Genomic DNA, 22,763 nt, shown 5'->3' with positions numbered 1-22,763 from the left:
AAGAAGCAAAATATAAATATAAGTAAAGCAAATATGAGGTTTTTCTTTTTCTATAAAGAAATTTTTACAAAGCAATTCCATTTATCACCATGGTGACATGCTTGTACGAGAAGATTGGGATTGACACGAGTATAATATCAAACTGCTAGAAGAATTTCTAGCTTATTGCTTCCCAAATTTATAAAATGAGCCTTATTTCGGTAGTATCTTACTATCTTATTGTCTGATCTTTATCTTTCTGAAGTCAAGAAGCAGGCTTGATCATATCAACATGTAGAGCCAAATCAGCCAATTTAACTGGTAGGGAAGCAGCTGGCATACCTCCTTACAAAAAAATTCTCAACTGCTGTCATGTATAAAGACCCCCAAAATCGAAATATGTCTCATGTTCAGTATGTACATCCCAAGCCATGCCAATTTTCCATTCAGTGAGATTGGTGTTTCTTCGCTCTGACTTGGGAGACAGATGAATCATCCCTCTTTGTACCCTCAGCTTGAGCCCATGGGATTTCTGTTTCTGGTGGATAACAATAATCATAGAAGATCTCCTCACCAGCATCAATATGCTCCTTGGCAAATATGCCTACTCGGTGATCTCCCGCCACCAGCATTACCTATGCAAGCCACAAATCAGCTCAACTACTAATAACTAATCAAACAGTAGGATCGGTGAACCTTAAATACCTTTGCGTGACAGTTAGGTTTCTTCGAGTGGTTTGCAAATTTAAGCTTGTCTCCTTTTCGGTAAGCATCTAGGACCCACTGTAAGTAAGTAAAACTTGAGATATATCCCAGAGTAAAGCTATAGCTATCACATATTTCCCATGAATACACAATGTCAAAAACATCAATCTTCACTTGCCTGATCATTCAAGTCAAAAAGGAATGATGAGTCTGCACGATCGTAAATCTTCCCACGTCTATCTGCTTCCTCATGGGAGATGAGTTCACCAGTATATTCTCCAAGATAATCATTTTTGTTTACAGGGTTCTGAAATCATATAATTCAATTTGGTGACAAGTAAATATATATATATATATATGTGTGTGTGTGTGTGTGTGATTATGCATGAAGCCAAATACAACTGCACTTATCTGCCAACCTTTAAAAAGGCTCCCCATCCAGCAACATCAGATTTACCTAAGAGAATCTGAAAAAGAAAAAAGAAGAAGAAGAAGAAGAAGAAGAAGAAATCAATGATAAATCACCTAGTGAATTATGCAGACCACACAAGCAACTTTTTGAATATACACCAAGATTGCTCACCCTTTGTTGTTGCCTTAGAAGAAGCCTCATGTTTCCACATTGACTATCACCCTGTTTTGGTGGCTCGCCTAATGAACTGTCCCCACAACTGCATCAAGTATGCAAGATTCAAAAACACCACCAAAGGTATTACAAACAGTCTGCAATGACATAAAAGGATAACTACATATTTAAAAAAAAAAAAAAAATGAAGCTACAATGGCTTTAATAAGAACCCTTTCAAGATAAGATTGAGCTCAGATTAAAAACTCTATCCATGGTTACACACAGCTCAACCAGCTGGTCCATACACAGCAGCAATTTGACATATCTTTCTGCAGTAAACAGCAGGCATAGACTATCCAAATTCGACAAAGAAACAGTGTAAATATAAAACTCATTACCTAACCCAACAATTGCGACAGACATCTGGGTCACATTCACGATCTGCAGCAAAGCATGGGCACTGCCGACTTCTGCATTGACTTTTTGCACAGTGGCATCCCCTGAACCTATTTTTGCAGCTCTTTGAGCATCTGAAGATGTAAGAGTTAATGGGTCAGAATTTCATATTAACATTTACCATCTCATTTATAGGTTCACTGTCTAGCATAATGGAAATTTAAGCTACAAAACTTCCATTTTGCGGCTACAAAACCTCACATAGTGGGGCCATTTAAAAAGTTGAAGCAACTTATAAGCTGAGAAAAAGAAAAACCCTTGAACAGATCAAGCTTAGCATCACTAAATAAATTGATGTAGATTTCAGGATGCAGCTTCAACCTCTTATTTTAGTTGAAAGGTTGGGCAGAACTGGTTGTCATTCATATTCATCTCATCTCTTCCCCAACCTTGTTGAGGCAAGATCTGAATCAGGTAGCTTGTATGAGGCATGAATATATAGCTTGTATGTATCATTCCTTTCATATAATTTACATTTCATATCTCACAACTTTCAACCACAGACATATCACATCAAAACTAGTCTGAAAATGAAATCCAACAATACATACAATATGCTGTGGCTTTTCTTATCAAACTATTGTTATTATTGTTAGTATTACTTTTATTTTATTTAAACTTATGATTTCTATTATGAAGCATCTTAGCACCAGTTATGTGCATTTCTTTGCATGAGCAGTTAAGGACATTAGAGACAAACCCAACATACCCACAATATTTTTCGCAGCAGGTTCCATTTTGCAGACAAGAACATTGCTTTCCACATGTAGACTGGCATCCACATGGTATATATTGTTTGCGGGACTGGTTTTTGCCATCAGCAATCCTTTTCCAGACTGATGGGTGACCAGCAGACTTCCAAGAATATTTAAGCCTCCGTGCTTTGCCCCTTCTACGAAATGATCGTGACTTTGTCCGCATCTCTTGTTCCTAACACAAGTAAAATAGAAGGTAAAAGAAGTGTAACTCTAGTTTGCAGAATCAATTGACTGGGCAGTGTTTTGGGAGGGAGGGGTTGAAGAGGTGGAAGCCATGAAACCAGAGAATTGCGTGACTGGACACAAAGAAGAAAAACAGACGCAAAAGGAGAGAGAGGTAAGGATCCTAGACCTAGGCTGATACCATGTAGAAATTGATATTCCTTGATTAATTTAAGCTATTACATTCTATGTATTATATAGCTGTGAGTATTTTACAGTTACAAGTATTACATTAACAACAGAATCAAAACTGATGCATAATCCTAGGAAAAAGAAAATCAGCAGTAGACAAACTATTTAGACAAACAAATCAATATAGGAGATCCTGGGAGTGATTGAAGGAGGAGATTGATTCTGTTTAACAGCTATATTGGGGGATGGTAAAAGAATAGGGGTCAACTGACAAACATAGATTGGCTGGCAACGTGAGAATAGAATTCGACAGACTCATGCAGTCATTACATGAACAGAAAGGTACGCCTGCTGGCTCAAGCCAGTAATAGTTCCACAGGCCTAGTTGGCAAAACGGATTCTTACAATCACCTTATAGAAAATAGGGAATCAAAAAGTTCTTCAATGCTTACACTCTGATCCGTATCAGCTATTCCGTTTCCGTTGTCTTCCATAAATCCAACAACAGATCTGTTAGGCATTGAAGCTTCAGCATCATGCATGAACATGGACACTTCCAAGCAAGTCCTGAAGCCAGAAAGTAAGTTCCTGGCTATAAGGCAACTGCAGAAAATAAGTTACCCATTATAATAATGAAACAAATCTAAGACACAGTATAACCATATACACAAAACAAACAAAACTAGGAAGATCAAAAATATATTGCACAACTATGCAGGAGTTCTCTACGAAACTCAAACTCCCCTACCAACTTGGATAATTGCAATAGGGTAATAATGTCAAATTGGTCCGTAGGATGACTACATGGACTTCTGCAAGATGACATATATTCCGAAGTGTCAAATTGACTCTCTTCCAAAGAGTTTCCTTTGGGGGTACACAGTGTCTATGTAACATTTCTTTAGAGAAAACACAGTAGTTTTCTCATTATAATGAAGAGATACAATCAAAGACTAAGTATGGGAGAGGAAGGCTGAAGTCAATGATCATATAACATGGTTTTCAATTAAAAAAAAAAGGCCTACCTGTTTCTCCCAAATATCTCTAATCCCTTCATGTATAATTCTTTCTCTACTGCCTTCCATTCAGAGCTGCTACTACACTGCCCTTCAACTTGCCGTCCTGTAGATTTGGATGGTTGCTTCAGTACTTCTATTACATCTTTTGGCTTATCTTTGACATCGTCCATAGATTCATCATGGGAAGAACTACCAAAACAAACAAGTTCCTTTGAAGTATGTCTGGTGCGTTCGTTGTTGGGCATTTCAAGTTCATTTTTATTGGGTAAATCACCATCTGAGTTCTTAAGTTCAGAACTGGTAGAGTGATCTTGAACCAGGATTGGTGTACTAGTTACTAAGTGCAAGGCATCTAATCCCTTCTGTTTCTTGCAAGACCCCTGCAAATCATCCGGCACTATAGTTTGGTCGTGTGCCACTTTATCTGTGTACATCACAACCTTCCGTTTCCCTGAATTTTCATTGTGAGTCATCATCATATCTGTATCCAAACCTAAAGCTCCAGTATTGACATCTGAACTATGAATAGTTTCTGAAGTGACAACCACAGATTTTCCAGGAATGTATCTTTCATCATGTATGATGTCCATACTACAACGTGAACTTAGTTGTTCAGCATTAAAGGATGATGCTGGAGCACTTTCTCTCTCTGACTTTGTTATATTTGTTATGCCCAGAGCATCAATATGTGGACTTTCCAACGGGTTGTCAACTGCCTTTAACTGCAAGAAGGATAGGAAGTCATACTTCAATATCCCATGAACTGTGGCAAAAACTCAAAACAATATATGGATCATAGGAATCATCAGAATTGTGATAAATACACCCTATATAAAGTTGAATGCTGAAAAAGAACCATGCCCAGACTCCATTTAGAAAAAAAGAGCAAAAAAAAAGAAAAAGAAAAAGAAATGGTTTTAGCCAGCCAGCCTCAAACTTTTTGGATTATGCATCTTAGCAGTCTAATTCATCACAGTCTCACATGGAAAAATCAATTGAAAGTGAGAGAATTTCAATTGTACAAGTTCATGATATGAAGAACCGTTAGATTAACACTGCCCTACTAATAGAAGTCAAGAGAAGGAAAAGAACTAACACAACTATATAAAACTTAGATAGCAATTACAGAACACTGGAAGTCAAAGCTAATATTTTACAGATCAGTGCATCCAGTGCCTGCCAGTATTCTTGGTTTGATAAAATTCCTCAAAACATCATAATTATAAGTTTCTTCATTTAAAATCAAAATGAAACTAAACTGAGACTACAATGCTGTAAACCAGAAAGTTCACAGACAAAATATCAGGAGTAGAAAGATCATGTCCTCTGACACATGAAGAAAGAATGGTCATACCCTAAGGTAACATTGATCACTGCAAGGTTTGTCGTCCTCCTCATGTTCTGACCAATGCAACTGCTTTTCACTCTGTCAAACAAAGCATTTAATGAAATATAGAGTATCAACAGATTGAGGGAGGGTGAGATACTTGGTAACTATTAGGATAGGTGACAGGTATCACTGGCTCGAAGTCTCTTCCAATGTAACCGAAACAATAAATGAAATTCAGAGTAAAGTGAAACATATGAATAATGTTGCTGCTTACAGGATAGATTAGAGGTTGAGAACAGCCATGCAGACGACAATCAAATATCTGTTGGATAGATAAAAGGCACTCAAGAGTTACATCAAATAACACAATACAAATGATTCTCTTTAACCATCCATTTTTTATGACACCCTTACCAGGCAACGGCGACAGAAAAGGTTATCAAAAGAATCTAATGCAGCACTGAGACTCTTATCAAGAGAAATGTGCTTATCTGATCCAGATTCCCCAGAATCTTTTGATTCATGTTTTTCACAGTCCCGCTCCTTAATTGTAATGTACCGCTCCTGCAAGTGCAGATTGTATAATGCCACAAAACTTAGACACCAAAAGCTTGATGACTATCCTTCAAAACATAACATGCAAACACATCTTATTACAGCTACCTGGATTTCCGAAGTGGTGGCTCCAATAAACTGGCTCACAGCTTTCATTACTTCTTCTCCTGTCCCATGCTCCTGAAAGGCCATCCTACCAAATTCAACGCAGAAAAAGTAAACACCACAGAATATGACAAGTTAACAAGCAGACATAGTCGCTAAGCTTATCTAAACTTACGACAGAATTCGATCTTCTCCTCCAGAAAATGCACGTTTCACTTCTTCAGGTTCTGTCATCTCATCATCAGTGTCACTATAGACTAGAGCTTCAACGCCATGTTCTTTATCGTAGTAAATTTGCCTCCTCCCAACTACTGATTGGTCCTCAGCCATTCTCTGATTCCTGTGCTGTGAAAGACAAATTTAAGATGGGAGAAACAAGCAACATATTCACATTAATCCCGAAACACCAAAAACAAAATTAGAGCTAAAGCAACGTGTATCAAACCTGTCCAACCATATCCAAGTTGTATAAGGATCAATCTTGTGAGCTTTTGGAAGCTCAATACTTGATGAGAGTAACTCATCTTCATTATTACTATAATCTTTATCACCAAATCCCTTAGAAAACCCACTGAATCTGCAGGGAGGATGTTGAATTCTTAAATTAAGCAATCTAGAGCTCCCACTTGGCTCATTTTCTCTTGAAATTACTGACGATATTTCCGAAACGTAACTTTCTAGCTTCTTCCTATTCTGCTCAATTTTCTCCTTCACCGACATCACTCTCTCTGCTTGAATTTGCTTCTTAAGCTGGTACATCTTCTGTGCCAAGCCTACAGTATCTCCTGATTCATCTCCATGTGATCTCTGCCCACATCAATCAAATAGTATTACATAGTTCAAAAGCATCTAAACTAGATTTTACTTTTATTGGCTGCGGCGAAAACAGTGAACTGCTAATTATCTCGGTAAGCATTGCTCCATGATTACAAGCTATCATTTTTAACAATGGGAAATCTGAAATTTCACTCCTTTCATATCCAAACTCCAATTGGATTCTGTAAAGATAAATGCTTTATGGCCGTTTGATCATGACAAATTCCAATTCTGATGAAAAGCATCTAAATTTTTTTTATTTCAAAAATTGAAGGATCAATCGGAGAGGCAAAGATTTAGAGAGAGAGAGAGAGATACTGACTTTGAGTTTAGTTGCAGAGTCGGCAGCTTTGGACATCATCACGCCTCGCGCTGTTGCGCTCATTCTGCTCTCTGCGACTCACCAGAGACGGCGTGAGAAACGGAAGGCTCTGGAGGTAATAAAACTGCTTTCGGATTGACACGTGTCAGGTATTGGTGACGTGGACTACCTGCCGGGGTCCGGCGGAGCGTCTGACGACAGGTGACGTGGTTTACACGTTGGATTATAATTTGTTGTATGCGTTGGTTGGTTGGTTATATGTATCAATTTTGTTGGCCAAACTTGGCATGCATAGATTTCTAGAATACACCTTCTTTAGTTGCATTCGAGATTTTGTGACGTTGGCATAAGCTAGGGGACTAGTATTGGTGATACGGTTTTTAACTTTTTATGCCGGGTCCTTAGCGTCGGACAACATGTCATATGCCGAATTGTAAATTATTGTATGCGTGAGTTATATGTTTTCTATTGGCATGTATGGAAGATGAGGATATTACTATATCTGCAAACCATAACGAAAAGCAATAACTTCCGGTACCAACAGGTAAAGATTTAGAGATACTAAATTTGAGTTTAGTTGCAGAGTCAGTAGCTCTGCACATCATGCCTTGTGCTATTACGCTTATTTTTCTCTGCAACTCAATAGAGAATGAGTGTGAAACAGATGACATTTGAGGTAACAAAATCATTTGGGATTGATATGTGTCAATTTTGGTATTTGCCAGAATGTTGGTGACATGGTTTACATGCCTGGTTCGTGCGTCAAACCATTTATGACGTGATCTACATGTCGAAAAACAAATTAACGTATGCATCAATTACATTCACTATTTCTCGTACAATGTATAGATTTGTACAATATATCTTCATTACAAGGTCTATATTCAAGTTTTTGTGATGTAGCACAAGCTGAAGGATTCGTGATATGACTTTTGAGTCGGTCAAAGTCTTAGAGACATGGCCTGTGTGTAATGTTTTTCTTATGACATGTATAGATTCATTGAATACACCTCAGAGTGATGTGATCTACATGCTAGGTTTGTAATATGTCCTTTGCCAGAAGATTATTGACATGGCTTATAAATCGAGTGAGTGATTAGGTGATTCTACTAATTGCGGAAGAAAGAATTCGCTTTGGTGAGACATGATATTCCTTGATGTAGTGTCAACAGCCGAGATTATACAAACAATGATATGATTCACCTATAATGCACGAATTTGAAAATTACACTATTGAGTATTATTTTTGTTCTTCCTTCACTGATTCAGAGCAAGATTATTTGCCTAATTGAGTACGTTGAATTAGTTACCTAAAAGGTTCAAAGCATATTCATGTCAATTTTTATTTTTATCCGTGGTAGAAATATCTAGAAAGAGTTTTTCTATTGGAACCTCCAAATTTACTCACTTGGCCTCTATGTTTTTTACACCTCCTATCAAATTTTTAAATACTAAATTTACTCATTAAACCTCACTAAAGTTCCTCAAATAACCTCACACATATAATTTACAAACAAACTAAGATCTTTATAATAAAAAACTTAGTCATTTCAATGATTTAATTACTCTATAAATCTTAATTACATCTCCATTCCTTAATCAGACAACATAAATATCTTATCCAATAAAAAAAAATCAAACTTTGTTCAAGTAAACCCTAATTTGTGTTTGGCCCAAACTCTAGGTTACTTGACCTAATGGTAATAGGGTTAAATTAGAAGGATCTAGATTCCTATTCAATGTAATATTACTTTCCTTGTATGATTGAGATTCTATGCATTGTAATCCTCTATATAAAGAGACCCCTACTATCAATGAGAATACACAGCGAATTTCTCTCAATTTCAGTTTCTCTACAACACGTTATCAGCACGAGCCCTAACCCTAGCCCTAAAAACCAAAACTCTTCTCACCAAAACTACCGCAAGCTCCTAGCCCTTGCTAGCCATGCCGTACGCTGCCCCTGCAGCCCTTGCTCACCCGTGTGCCACCTACTGCCCCTGCAGCATTGCCGCATGCCTGCTGCCCCCTGCAGCACAGCAGCACTCTCGTTCCTGTGCAGATCAGGCTGCTTGCACGCCCCGAAGCATCTTGTTCGGGACCTCTGATCAAAATCCTTTCTTCATCAAAGTTGTTCATCTATGTCTCTTATATCTGACCTCCAAATTTCAGCGATATTTGAGTCTTTTTGAGACCTGTACACCATTCGAGGTGGGAGCTGTTCAGCATGCTCGTTCCTGTGCATATCAGTCAGTTTGCAAGCCCCGAAACGTCTAGTTCAGGACTTCAGATAAAAATTATTCCTTCATCAAAGTTGTTCAACTATGTCTCTTGTATCTGACCTCAAAATTTAAGCCCAATTAGAGAAGTTTTGAGACCTGTACACCAATCGGAGTGGGAGCTGTTCAGAAGCGAATCTGCTCCGAATTTCAACAAGTTTGATTCGCCTAGGACTGAAGCTCGTCTGCAATCCTACAACGAGGATCGAATACGCTTTGCAATCCTAAGAGGTATGGTTTACTAAAAGTTCCCCTTTTTGAAGTTTTTTTTATTCTTTTTCGCTTCTTTTTCTCGAGGACTTGCAACCTCCCTTCTTCTACCCCACTTTCTTCATCATAGGGGAGACCTAATTAAGCCGAACTGTGGGGGTTCGTGCTCACTCCAAGCTTGGAGCTTGTAGAGTCCTCCAAACTTAGAGTTTGTTGAGAAGAAACGATCCACCACAAACATCATTGTTTTGATCTAATCCAACCCCTCTTGGAATCAAATTTCTTGGAAGCGACTGCGCTTGGAAATTCCTAATTTCTTAGAAGCGACTATGCTCATAAATTTTATTTGTTTTCGTGGTAGCTTTTTTCGCTCCGAAACTAACCCTAATTTCTTGTTCTCTTTCAGGATGAGTAACCTGAACAAATTGGACTTTGCTCCATTGGGAACAACTGGCTCTGAATATCATAGGTGGGTTCGTGATGTTTGCCAGCATCTCAAGGCCGATGGAATCCTGGATACGATTCTCGAACCTAGCCAGGACGTGCTAACTGTTGAGCAAGCTCAAGCTTTGGAAGTAAATAGAGCAGCCTTATAGGCAAATAAGGCGAAAGCTATCACCCTAATGACTCGTCATATGGATGATTCGCTCCAGTATGAGTGTATAAATGAAGAAGACTCCAGAAGGCTGTGGGTTTCACTCGAAGAAAGATTTGGCAATGTCAGTGACTCCCTGCTTCCTGACCTAGAAGTGAGATTGCATAGCCTCCGCTTTTGTGATTTCAAGTCAGTCCTTGACTACAACTCGGAAGCACTTCGCATTAAATCCTTAATAGAATTCTTTGGTAAAGTGATCACAGATGCGATGTTGATTGAGAAGACTCTCTCAACCTTTCCCTTCTCTGCATTGATGGTTGCTAAGAACTATCGAATCGATGTTATTGCAGAACGAATCACAAGGTTTCATGAGCTCATTAGAGCTATGAATGTCGTTGAAAAGCATGACAACACCCTTGTGAAGAACTATAATTCGAGATCCGTGGAAACAGAGTATATTCCGGAATCCAATTATAGCCGCGCCCCTAAGAGAGGGTGCCAAGAGCGAAAACCTAATCTTAGGGATACTTCTGGACGTTCTGGTCCATATAATCGCTCTACTTGGGAAGGTCCAAAATAGGCGAACACAGAACCGAAGAGGTCAACGTGGAAAGAGATAGGGAGGCAACGCCTCTGGCCATGTTGGTGGCGCCACCAACACTAAGAGCCATCTAAATGACGCTTTCAAAGCGCCTCAATCAATGGAGTCTGAGCAAAGAGATGTATATTCTCGATGTGGAGTATCCAATCATTGGGCACACATTTGTAGAGCTCGTGAAGAAATTGTCACCGCCTACAAAGCATATTGTGAAGCAAGAGAAGCTCACTATGTGGAACAAGAAGATCAAGAAGATGATCTAGAGTGAAGGGTTGAAGACTACAAATCTGGCTGGGATCAATAGATCGCCAATTCTGTTTAAATCTTTATTTTTCCAAGAGATGTAATAGGCAATTGTCATATACTTTGCAGTAAATGCCAATGGTTTAGTCTTTCTTCAAAGTAGGCTCACCCAAAGTAAGTGTAATGTCTAGGAAGGTTCTGAGATTAGTGGTACTTAAGCGATCCTTGCTCCACCGACATCTCTCTACTCACCTGGTCACATGTATTTTGGAATTACCAAAAGAAGTTCGACGACTACCATTGTTTTGCATTAGCTAGCATTTGGGTTGGATTCTCCTAATGGTTAAGAGACAATGATGTACTCCGTTGGCTTATGAATTAAATTTCAAATTCTTTTCATTATGACTCAATTTTGATTCTAAGCATATTACTTTGTGACTACGATGGCTGGGCCATCAGTATTAATTCAAGGACATGAAATAGCCCAAGTTCCCCTTGCCAAAGGGCACCTTGATTACTGTCGCAAAAAAAAACTCTCTACGCTCTTAGGACAAATCGCACCTATGAGTAGCCAACGGATTTCATTCGAAAACGCATGTAGAGAACGGAAATGAGTTCCTTTGCAATACCTCTAATGATTGCGAACAAAGGCGCATCTTAGAGAAGTTTTTGTGTCTCTCTAGTAGACTTTATGTCACTATTCGAGCTATTAGTCATGATATGATGATCTATCCAATAAAGTTATGAGAGAAGATCTCTTGGATTTAGACACATATTGGCTTTGTCACTACAGGATAGATCATCCTAGTCATGATATGATGATCCGTCTACAAAAGACTTCACACGGACATCTTTTCTCTCGAGCGAAATGAAGAATGAATCAAAAGTTGATTCTTAGACTAAATGTGACCGACGCTGCTGCCTAGGGCACCGCCTCCGTCCACCACCAGCCTAGGGCTGGCGTAGTCCATATCCATGACTTCATGGATGGCGTCCATCATGGTGATGGTGCCCTAGGTGATGCTGCAATCAGCAACTTGCTTCAAAATAGTGTTTCAGACGCTCAGGCCTAACCAAAATTCTCATTGGTTGCTTCTAAAGCCTCTCGCTCGTTTTACAAAGCCCGTTCCTTAGGGAAACTAGGACTGAGACCGTCCTATGCAAAGGATATGAAAATACTTATTATGTTCTTACATAGAATCCGTAGGGATTCTCTGGACTGATTCAACCAACTTGTAGACGTTTAAATATCTCATGATGTTGGTTGACATGCAAACACGTTGGTCACGTGTTGTGCCATTGTCCACTTGTAATGCTGCTTATGAAACACTCTTAGCACACAGCATATGACAACGGGCTCACTCCCCAAATCATCCTATTCAGTCAATTAGATTTGACTATGCTAGTGAGTTTACATCGAAGACTTTCGATGGTTATTGCATTTGGGACTGATGTTGGACATCATATTCCCATGAGCACACCCAAATGGTCTCGCGGAAACGACTACGATGGTAGTCCGGACATTGGTAATGCGCACCAACCTCCTTATATCCGCTAGGGGTGATGCAATATCACATGCAGCTATGCTAATTCGTCTACGACTCAATGCCACTCAATCTACCTCTGCGATACAGCTAGTGACTGGGTACAAATATCGTACTTACGCATATTTGAGTGTGCCATTTATGTGCCAATTGCGCTGCCACAGCGCTCTATAATGGGTCCTTACAGACGAATGGGCAACTACGTTGGATTTGAGCTTCCAACAATCGTCTGCCACTTAAATGCCCTTGCTAGGCGATCTCCTTGCCGCTAGATTTGCGGATGTCACTTTGATGAGACAGTCTTCCCGTCGTTAGGGGGAGATAAGAACACGAATGTTCAACAGGAACGACATGAATTGTCGTAGTCTGTCCCTACTATGTCTCATCTCGATCCCTACTAAAGTGACGAGATCACATAAATATGCTGCAAACATTCCTGCAAGGATGGACGTCCCTACGAGATCGAGGACGTTGCGCCACCCTACACGGAGGTAGGCATGGCGCCAACACCATAAAGAGTGGCACTTTGGCGTTACAGGCCATGGCCCCAGCTAGGATGCGTGGGAGGCCCATGGGTTCGAATGATACTTTGGCACATTCCAATCCTTTGATCATCAAGACTCAAAATCCGTCTCATGAGAATCTTCCGGGTTATGGTTATCGTTGGGGGACGCCTTAATGTCAGAACCTATTCCTGAGAATATAGAGCTCTATGAAAATTACACCGGTGTACATGAGATGTGGGATAGAAACTCCATCATAATGATGATGTAGTTGCGCATGCGCATGAGTTTGTTGAGTCCGATGATATCGAACCATGCTCCGTTGATGAATGAATGCCAACGTAGAGAAATTTGGCCTAAATGGAAAGATGCGATCCAGGTTAAGATGGATTCTCTAACAAAGAGGAAGGTTTTCTGAACTAGTAATGCCAACACCTCCTGACATAAAACCTATTGACTAATGGGTCTTCATTAGAAAGCGTGATGAGAAAAAGAGATGGCAATCTCGCCTTATGGCGCAAGGTTTCTCACAAAACGCCCTGGAATCGACTACGATGAGACATATTCTCTCGTAATGGAAGTCACTGAACTCCACTACCTTGTCAGTTTGGTAGTTTCCAAATAACTGAACATGCAGCTTACAAATGTGGTCACTACGTATCTCTATGGGGATCTAGATACGGAATATACATGAAGGTTCATGGTGAACTTCATTTACCCAAGTCAAGTGGCTCTAGACCACGGAGCACATTTGTAATAAGGTTGAAACGCTCACTAAAGTGACTACTTGATTGGGAAGGGATATGCCCACGCGTTTCCATAACAAGTTTCGGATTCTATCGCGGTTCATGTTAGACATGATCTTTATTGGAAGCCCTTAAAGAGTTAAGGGAAACCGCTGAATACTAGAAATCTGAGTTTGAGATGAAGGATTTTGGGAGAACACGATTATGTCTCGGTTTGGAACTTGAGCATCGTGTTGATAGATGCTTAGGCATTTTGACAAGGTCAAACCTTCAAGCACCCCCATGATCGTCCGTAGTCTTGATCCTGAAAAGGATCCTCTTCGTCTGAAGGATGATGATGAAGATGTGCTAGAGGCAGAAGTGCCTTACATAAGTGCAATAGGCGCATTATTGTATTTAGCTCAATGCACAAGACCGGACATCTCATTTGCCATGAACTTGTTAGCTAAGGTATAGCTCTGCGCCAACGCGACGCCATTGGATTGGTGTAAAAGATATCTTTCGATACTAGATGTACGACTGATATGGGAATGTTTTATCCCTACAGAGAGATGATGGATTCGGACCCATCACACACTAAGAACGCCGCCAACACTGGCCTGCGTCCACTGTCCCCATCCCAAAACGACATGTGTTTTGGAAGGTTTTGCTGATATTGGATATCTCTCTGACCCACACAAAGGTCATTCCCAAACTGGTTAATTGTTCACCATGGGAAAAGACCGTGATATCTTGGAGGTCTACAGAGCAGACCCTAATCGCTATATCTTCGAACAATGTAGAGATTATTGCTCTTCACGAAGTGATTCGTGAATGTATATGGATTGGATCCATAGTTATGCATGTTCGAACAATTGTGGTTTGAAGTCTACCACAGATGAGCCTACGAGCATATAAGATAATGCTGCTTGTTTTGAAGCAAAGGCTACATCAAAAGCGACAACACTAAGGATAATCAGCAACAACAGACTCTCCTAAAGATCAAAGTGAACTAGGTTCAATCTGAGGTCAGTATGGCAGACTTGCTCACTAAGTCATTGCCTAAATTCCACTTTCGAGAAACATGTTGGTAGCATCGTTTGCGGAAGTTATCCGAACTCCCTTGACCGTAGTCATCAGGGGGAAACGCAGACATCAGGGGGAGTTGTCTACATATATGGTCTCGATATCAGGGGGAGATGTCTACATATATGGTCTCGAAACGTGAAGGGTGTGTTGTGCTCTTTTTCCCTTCGACCGAGGTTATTTTTGTCCCACTGGATTTTTGTTACTCGGCAAGGTTTTTAACGAGGCAACGAGAGAAGCACCGCGTTTGGGCAACACAAGGGGGAGTGTTCAAGTAAACCCTAATTTGTGTTTGGCCCAAACTCTAGGTTACTTGACCTAATGATAATAGGGTTAAATTAGAAGGATCTAGATTCCTATTCAATGTAAGATTACTTTCCTTGTATGATTGAGATTCTATGCATTGTAATCCTCTATATAAAGAGACCCCTATTATCAATGAGAATACAGAGCGAATTTCTCTCAATTTCAGTTTCTCTACAACAAACACAAGGTATTGAGTTTTAAAAATTAATAAAAATAAAATAACATGAACTATTATGTGATTTTTTTATTTACTTTTTCTTTTTTAGCTGTGCAAAAAAAAAAAACAGATTAATCATTTTTACTTAATGTTTCTCTATTTTCTCTACCTCATGATTAATTATTTAAATATTTATTTATTTATTTTTATTTGCTAGCTCTATTTTTTTTCTTCTTTTTGCAAATATAATGGATAGATTTAGATTTATGTCATAATACAATTTATTTTGTTCTCCCTGACCAATATGCGTTCAATATGCATATCATACAAATAGTTTTATTTCTTATTAAATATATATGAATGCTTTAATGAGTATGTAGTGAAATTGGAAAATGAAAATAGATAGGGAAAATAATAAAGAATGCAATATAATATTATTGAATTGGAAAGTCTAGAGAAAATAAATATAACAATTTTTTTGGTATAATTATTGTCCTTAATAGTCATTTTATAGTAGGTTATATATGTCATTTAATAATTCATAATAGAATAAGGTCAAGTGAGCATATTTGGAGGTCCCAATAGAAACTCTCATCTAGAAATCTAAATGTGTTAAAGGAAAAACATATTGTGTGCCTTCGTCAAAGCAAATGACGGAGAGGGAATCAAGGAATCAGTGATTACCATCAATCAGCGCAATTACGGATCAATCAACATTTAGCATCATTAATGTAATCGATATTTCCATTGTAATTTTATCCCTATATAAAGGGACTATGAAATGAAATGAGTAGACCAATTCCAATTGTCATTTTACTTTAACACGTTATCAGCACGCTCAGAGCCAATAGCCAAGAAATAAAAAACCAAAATCCTAAGAAGAAAACGTTTCTTCTTTTCTGCTGCCAAAAAAAAAAAAAAAAATTTCCGTGCAGCAGCCTCCACCCTAGGCCATCCCTCCGCGCGCACAGCCCAGCCTCCGCGCCCTTCCACAGACCGGCCTCACCTAGCCAATTGCTCTCAGCACCCAGCCAAGAGCAATTTGCTCTCCGCACCCAACCATTTGATCTGCCCACCCGCGCCTGATCACCGCGACTCACCGTCTAGCCGGCCAGACCTGCTTTACCACTGCTCACACACAACAGCACCCAGCCTCCAGCAGCACCCTGCAGATCCTAGCTCACTGCTGCGCACATCCCAGAGCCCCCGCGCCTTCGTCCAGACCGGCTGCCAGATCCTCCCTCCGGACAGTAGCCCGGTTCCTTGCTGCAGATCCCAGACCCAGCTGCATCACTTCGATCCCGCATAGATCCCAAATCGGCGTTAGCCCATCAGCTCGCTGCCCCACCTTGCAGTCGCTGCCTCCAGCCCACCGACCTCCAGCACACATCCCACAGCCGGCCAGACCCCCTGCACTTCAAGAGCAAACCAGAAGAAAGAAGAAAACGCGGAGGAGGAAAAAGAAAGAGAGAAAAAAAAACCAGAAAAAAGAGAGGACTGACCCGGCCCAAAGAAAAGACCGAGCCCAACAAAAAAAAAGGTGAAAAGAAAAAACTTGTGACCCGGCCCAGTAAAGAAAAACTGCGGCTCAAACCAAAAAAAAAAAAAAACAGAAACAGGCCTTGCGGCCTAGACAAGAAAAAAAAAAGCAGGCCTGCAGCCCAGAGAAAAAAAGAGAAAAGCCAAAAAAAAAAAAAACAAAGCCTCCTGGTCCACTGCTGAAAAGAGAAAGGGAGAAACCTCAAGCACAAAAACATCGTTACCCACGCCTGCATCAACACTCGCGTGCACTAAAATAGTTTTGTTTTCTCGAAATCAAGTATGTTTTCTTTATTTTATTTTATGATTTTAACCAAGCATGTGAATTTTATTTATCTTTTCTATTTTTTTAAGCATGCTTTATACTTTATTGTTTATGCTTTTATTATTGAGCATGTTTAGTTAGATAATTTTGATCATTTCAAGCATGCCTTGTTATTTATGCTTTATATGATTATCTTTAAACATGTTTATATATTTTATTTTATTTTTTGAGCATGCCCCATATATATATTGTTATATATTATTTATGAAATTTTGAGCATGTTTTGAAATGTGTTATGCTTATATATAATCCGTTTTGCCATGATAATGAAAATTCATGAGTATTATACATACATACTTACCGTGATAATGCATTTTCACGTAGCATTGAAAAAAATGTGACCATTACGAATTTTGGTCTTGAAATCTAATTCACATTTTTTTGGAAAATAATTTACGTGGATGTCTTTATGACTGCGTAATTTATATTTTCTCTCTTGTTTATGTAGATGGCTGATCCAACTCGACCTGAATTTGACATCTTGGACTCAGAATGACTTGAGTACCACCGTTGGGTTTCCGATGTAGAAATTGCCTTTGTGGAAAAAGACTACACTGCCACCATTATCGACCCCAAAGATGATGAACATCTAATCAGGTGAAAGCAAATGCCTTAATGTTTCTGAGGCGACATATTGATCCTAGCCTACGCTGGGAGTGCCTTCAGTTGAAGACACCCAAAGAACTGTGGGATGCCCTTAAGGGACATTTTGGGAACATTCATGACATTTTGCTCCCAGAACTGGCCGTTCAGTGGAATGGAATCCGCTTGCTTGACTACAAAAGGGTCAATGACTTCAACAAGGACATGTTGCTCCTTAAGGCACGTCTCAATTTCTGTGGAAGGGAAATCACAGAAGATGATATGATCTACAAGACTCTTACCACCTTTCCTACTTCAGCATTTATACTAGCGAACCAGTATAGGTTGGAGTATGACAACAAAAGAATCACAACTTTTAATAAGTTAATAAGCCTACTGCAAGTGGCTGAGAGACATAATGAGGTTCTCTTGAATAACAATACCAGGCCCACTGGGACAAAGAAAATTCCCGAGGCTAATTATGGAAAAATGAAAGGTGGAAATAACTCCAATGCAAGGGGGTTTAGACGTGCTGATCCCTACCCACGTGGCAACAATGCACCACGTGGAAAGGGACATGGGGATCGTGGAAACAAGATGCAAAAGGAAAGAGTTGACAATGAACCATGCTATAGGTGTGGATTCATTGGGCATTGGTACAAGAACTGCCAAGCAAACAACAGAGTAGTAGCCAATTACAAGAGGTATAGAGAGTCTAAAGAACAAGAGACTCACTATATGGAAGAAGGAGGTCATAATCTAGATGTCAACCTTACAATTGCAGACTTCAATGACAAAGAGGAACTTGCTAAGTCAATAGATGCTCTCAATCTTGACTGATCTGCTGTATTTTCCAAAGACAGTTGTGAAGGCATAATGCCTCATTTTTAATTAGACTATTGCTTGGTCTTAAAGTTATTTTCAATTATGGATTGATGAATAAGATTTCTGAACAAGACCTTGATTTGATTATTGTTGGCTTATTAATAAATTTTGAATTTTATTCTGAAGCATTGAATTTATTCAAATTTATTTACTATACACATATTTACATGGTTCAACATAGCACTATAAAGATGTAAAGTAATACATCTAGAGAAAAATTATTAGAATGAAAAGAATACTATTCTACGCAAATAGAAATACTCTAAAGAATATGAGCTATATTTTCTAAATACCTCCCATTTATTTGTAGGAATGAATGGAGGAGAACTTGAGTGCTTAATTGATAGTGGGACTACCCACACAATATTAAGAAATAGGCAATTATTCATTGAATCAATAGCCTATAATTCCTCTGTGACTACGATGATTGGATCATCACAAGTAATAAAAGGGCAAGGAACTGCCAAATTTTTGCTGCCTAATGGCACAACATTTCAAGTCACAGATGCTCTATATGCACCAAGAGCTAATCGAACCTTGTTAAATTTCAAAGCTATTTGTACCAACGGTTATCCAGTAGAAACACACTGTGAGAATGGAACTGAATACCTTGATATTAACTCTAATGAATGTGGAAGGAAACGCATTTTAGAGAAACTTATGAGTCAATCTAGTGGACTGTACCTCACTACGGTTCGGATCATTAAATCATATGCTGTCACCAACAATGAAATGTGGGACACTGACTCATACAGGCTTTGGCATGACTGCCTAGGACACCCCGGTCGTGACATGATGATCTTATTTTAAAGAACTCATACGGACATCCCTTCTTTCGAGTGAAAAATTAAATGGGAGAAAAGTCCGCCACACTGCAAAGTGTCGGTCTTAGTACTGCTCAAATGCAACCATTGCCTTCTGAAGTACCAGAAGCACTACCTCCCTCTCATTATGCCTCATTGACTATTTCAAAGGCACATCACTCGTTTTACAAAGCCTGCTCTTTAGCAAAAATAGGATTGAGACCTTCCTATGCTAAAGATACAAAACAAAACATTCCATTCTTACAAAGGATACAAAGAGATATCCGTGGATCTATCCATCCAGAATGCGGACCATTCAAGTACTTTATGGTTCTGGTGGATGCTTCGACAATTTGGTCACATGTCGTTTTATTGTCCACAAGAAATGCTGCATTTACAAAACTCCTAGCACAGATTATACGTTTAAGGGCTCACCACCCTGATCACCCTATCAAGTCTATAAGGCTTGATAAAGCTGGAGAGTTTACATCAAAAGCATTTGATGATTATTGCATGTCTATCGGGATCGATGTAGAGCATCCTGTACCCCATGTACATACACAAAATGGTCTCACAGAAGCCACCATCAAAAGGCTACAGATGGTGGTTAGGGCATTGGTTATGCGCACCAACCTGCCTATATCTGTATGGGGTTATGTAATATTGCACACAGCTTTACTCATTCGTTTCAGACCCACTGCTAGCCAACCATTTTCTGTGTACCAGTTGGTAACTGGATATGAGCCTGACATTTCACACTTAGGCATATTTGGTTGCGCAGTATATATGCCTATTGCGCCCCCACGGCGCACTAAAATGGGTCCTCAGAGACGATTAAGTATTTATGTTGGATACGAATCCCCAACAATTATCCTCTATTTGGAACCCTTGACAGGCGATTTCTTTACCGCTAGATTTGCGGATTGTCACTTTGATGAGACAGTCTTCCCGTCGTTAGGGGGAGATATTCCTGTAGTGGTTTGTCCCCACTCTATCTCATTTTGATCCCCGCACTTCACAAAGTGAAAATGAAGTGAAAAGAATAATCAATCTTCAGAACGTAGCAGAATCGATGCCTGATGCGTTTACTGATATCGCAAAAGTGACGAGATCACATATACCAGCTGCAAATATGCCTGCAAGGTTAGAAGTCCCCAAAAAGGGGCACGGTGCTATAGATAGAGGCACTGCAACCACACTTAGTGGAAGTGTGGTTGAGGCCGTGGCTCCCCAAAGGAAGAGGGGGAGGCCACTTGGTTCGATTGACACTCACCCAAGGAAGAAGAGGGCGAGTAAGGCACAAACCAATCATCAATGTATAGAATCCCTCTCATGAGATTGTCTCTGATTATAGTTATGTCCATGAATCAATACTGAGGACGCTCCGATGTTTAAAATAATTCCAGAGAACAAAGAAATCTAAAAGGATTATGAGAGTGCGTATGAGTTGATAGAAAGATCTTCCATACACATTGATGATATATACTGTTGCTCAAGGAATCATAGAGCACGATGATATCGAACCACGCTCTGTTGTAAAATGTCAATAAAGAGCAGATTGGCCTAAATGGAAAGAATCAATCCAGGTAGAATTAGATTCTCTAACAAAGAGACAGGTATTTGGTCCAGTAGTGCTAACCCCACCAAGTGTAAAGCCTGTAGGACATAAATGGGTCTTTGTTAGAAAGCATAATGAGAAGAATGAAGTCCTGGAATTACAAGGCTCGCCTTGTGGCGCAAGGTTTCTCACAACGCCCTGGAATTGACTACGAGGAGACATACTCTCCCATAATGGACGTTATAACATTCCGCTACTTAGTTAGCTTAGTAATTTCTGAAGGACTGGAAATGCAGTTGATGGATGTGGTTACTATGTACATATCTCTATAGGATCTAGATTCAGAGATATATATGAAAGTGCCTGATGGCCTTACATTACCCAAGTCAAGTGACTCTAAACCACGGAGTGCGTTTGCAATTAAGTTGAAACGCTCACTTTACGGAATGAAACAATCGGGGCGGATGTGGTATACCCGTCTAAGTGACTACTTGATTGGGAAGGGATATAAGAACGATGAAGTATGCCCCTGCGTATTCATAAAGAAAACAAGTTCCGGATTTGCAATTGTAGCTGTATATGTCGATGATATGAACATAATAGGTACTCTTGATGAAATAAGAGAAACCGTGATCTACTTGAAATCCGAATTTGAGATGAAGCATCTTGGGAAAACTCGATTCTATCTAGGCCTTGAACTAGAACACCGAGTTTGTGGAATACTAATCCACCAGTCTACGTATGTCCAAAAGTCAGGCAATTTAACATGGACAAAGCGCATCCTGCTAGCACTCCCATGATCGGTCGAAGATTGGATGCAAAGAAAGATCCATTTAGTCCAAAGGAAGATGACGAAGAGGTGTTGGGAGCTGAAATTCCCTATCTAAGTGCAATAGGCGCATTATTGTACTTAGCCCAATGTACTCGACCAGACATTGCATTCTCAGTGAACTTGTTAGCTAGATTTAGCTCAACACCAACGCAGCGTCACTAGAATGGTATCAAGAACATTTTTCGATACCTAAAAGGAACCATTGACTTGGGACTGTTCTTTCCCTACAGAGAGACAAGAGGGACCGCAGATGAAACTGCAATCCCTAAAGGAAATGTTGATGGTGAAACCGCCACTCACTACACTAAAACACTAAATGACGTTTTGGTCGGTTTTGCTGATGCTGGATACGTCTCTGACCCACATAAAGATCGTTCCCAAACTGGTTATGTATTTACCAATGGGAACACGGTGATATCTTGGAGATCAACCAAGCAAACCCTTGTGGCTACCTCCTCGAACCACTCAGAGATCGGTGTTCTACATGAGGCGGTTCGTGAGTGTGTATGATTAAGAACTATCATTGCACATATTCGAGGGACTAGTGGTTTGAGTTCTACCACTGAAGAGCCTACTTGCATTTATGAACACAATGCAGCATGCATCGAACAAATGAAGCTAGGTCATATTAAGGGTGATAACACAAAACACATATCGCCAAAGTTGTTCTACAATCAGCAACAACAGACTCTCTTCAAGATTCAAGTGAATCAAGTAAGGTCTGAGGAGAATGTGGCAGATTTGTTCACCAAATCATTGCCCAAGGCCACATTTGAGAAACATGTGAAAAACATAGGAATGCGAAGTCTTTCCAAACTTCCTTGATTAATGAAAGTATCAGGGGGAGGTGTAGACGTCAGGGGGAGTCTAACACACACGTCATCCTCAAATGTAAAAGGTACGTTGTGCTCTTTTCCTTCGACCAAGGAGTATTTTTTGTCCCACAGGGTTTTTATTGTTACTTGGCAAGGTTTTTAGTGAGGCAACAACTCATGCACCATTTTGTCTTTGACTTGGTACAAGGGG

At 39.7% G+C, this 22,763-nt stretch overlaps 1 protein-coding gene across 3 annotated transcripts; it reads right to left on the bottom strand.

Moving 5' to 3' along the window:
• Positions 1 to 17: 17 nt before the first annotated feature.
• LOC112175251 (histone-lysine N-methyltransferase EZA1) lies at positions 18 to 7,124 on the bottom strand. Of its 3 annotated transcripts, XM_024312910.2 has the most exons (16): positions 6,968 to 7,124; positions 6,275 to 6,636; positions 6,005 to 6,169; positions 5,833 to 5,917; positions 5,584 to 5,733; positions 5,444 to 5,491; positions 5,194 to 5,265; positions 3,846 to 4,561; positions 3,273 to 3,423; positions 2,418 to 2,638; positions 1,651 to 1,782; positions 1,268 to 1,355; positions 1,104 to 1,151; positions 863 to 991; positions 685 to 762; positions 18 to 614 (listed from the first exon to the last, which is right to left on the bottom strand). In XM_024312910.2, the coding sequence occupies exons 1-16, from the start codon at positions 7,028 to 7,030 to the stop codon at positions 426 to 428; spliced, it is 2,697 nt and encodes an 898-aa protein (XP_024168678.1). In that variant the 5' UTR covers positions 7,031 to 7,124; the 3' UTR covers positions 18 to 425. The 3 variants fall into 3 exon arrangements, 2 of the variants coding, with proteins under 2 accessions (XP_024168678.1, XP_024168680.1); XM_024312912.2 differs by lacking the exon at positions 6,968 to 7,124 and having other exon boundaries at positions 6,005 to 6,174; positions 6,275 to 6,433; XR_002926375.2 differs by lacking the exons at positions 18 to 614; positions 685 to 762 and having other exon boundaries at positions 898 to 991; positions 1,268 to 1,407.
• Positions 7,125 to 22,763: the final 15,639 nt, after the last annotated feature.

Source organism: Rosa chinensis, chromosome 7, assembly GCF_002994745.2.
Source record: "Rosa chinensis cultivar Old Blush chromosome 7, RchiOBHm-V2, whole genome shotgun sequence".
Classification (NCBI taxonomy): domain Eukaryota; kingdom Viridiplantae; phylum Streptophyta; class Magnoliopsida; order Rosales; family Rosaceae; genus Rosa; species Rosa chinensis.
This window is presented reverse-complemented; position numbering and strand designations above follow the sequence as displayed.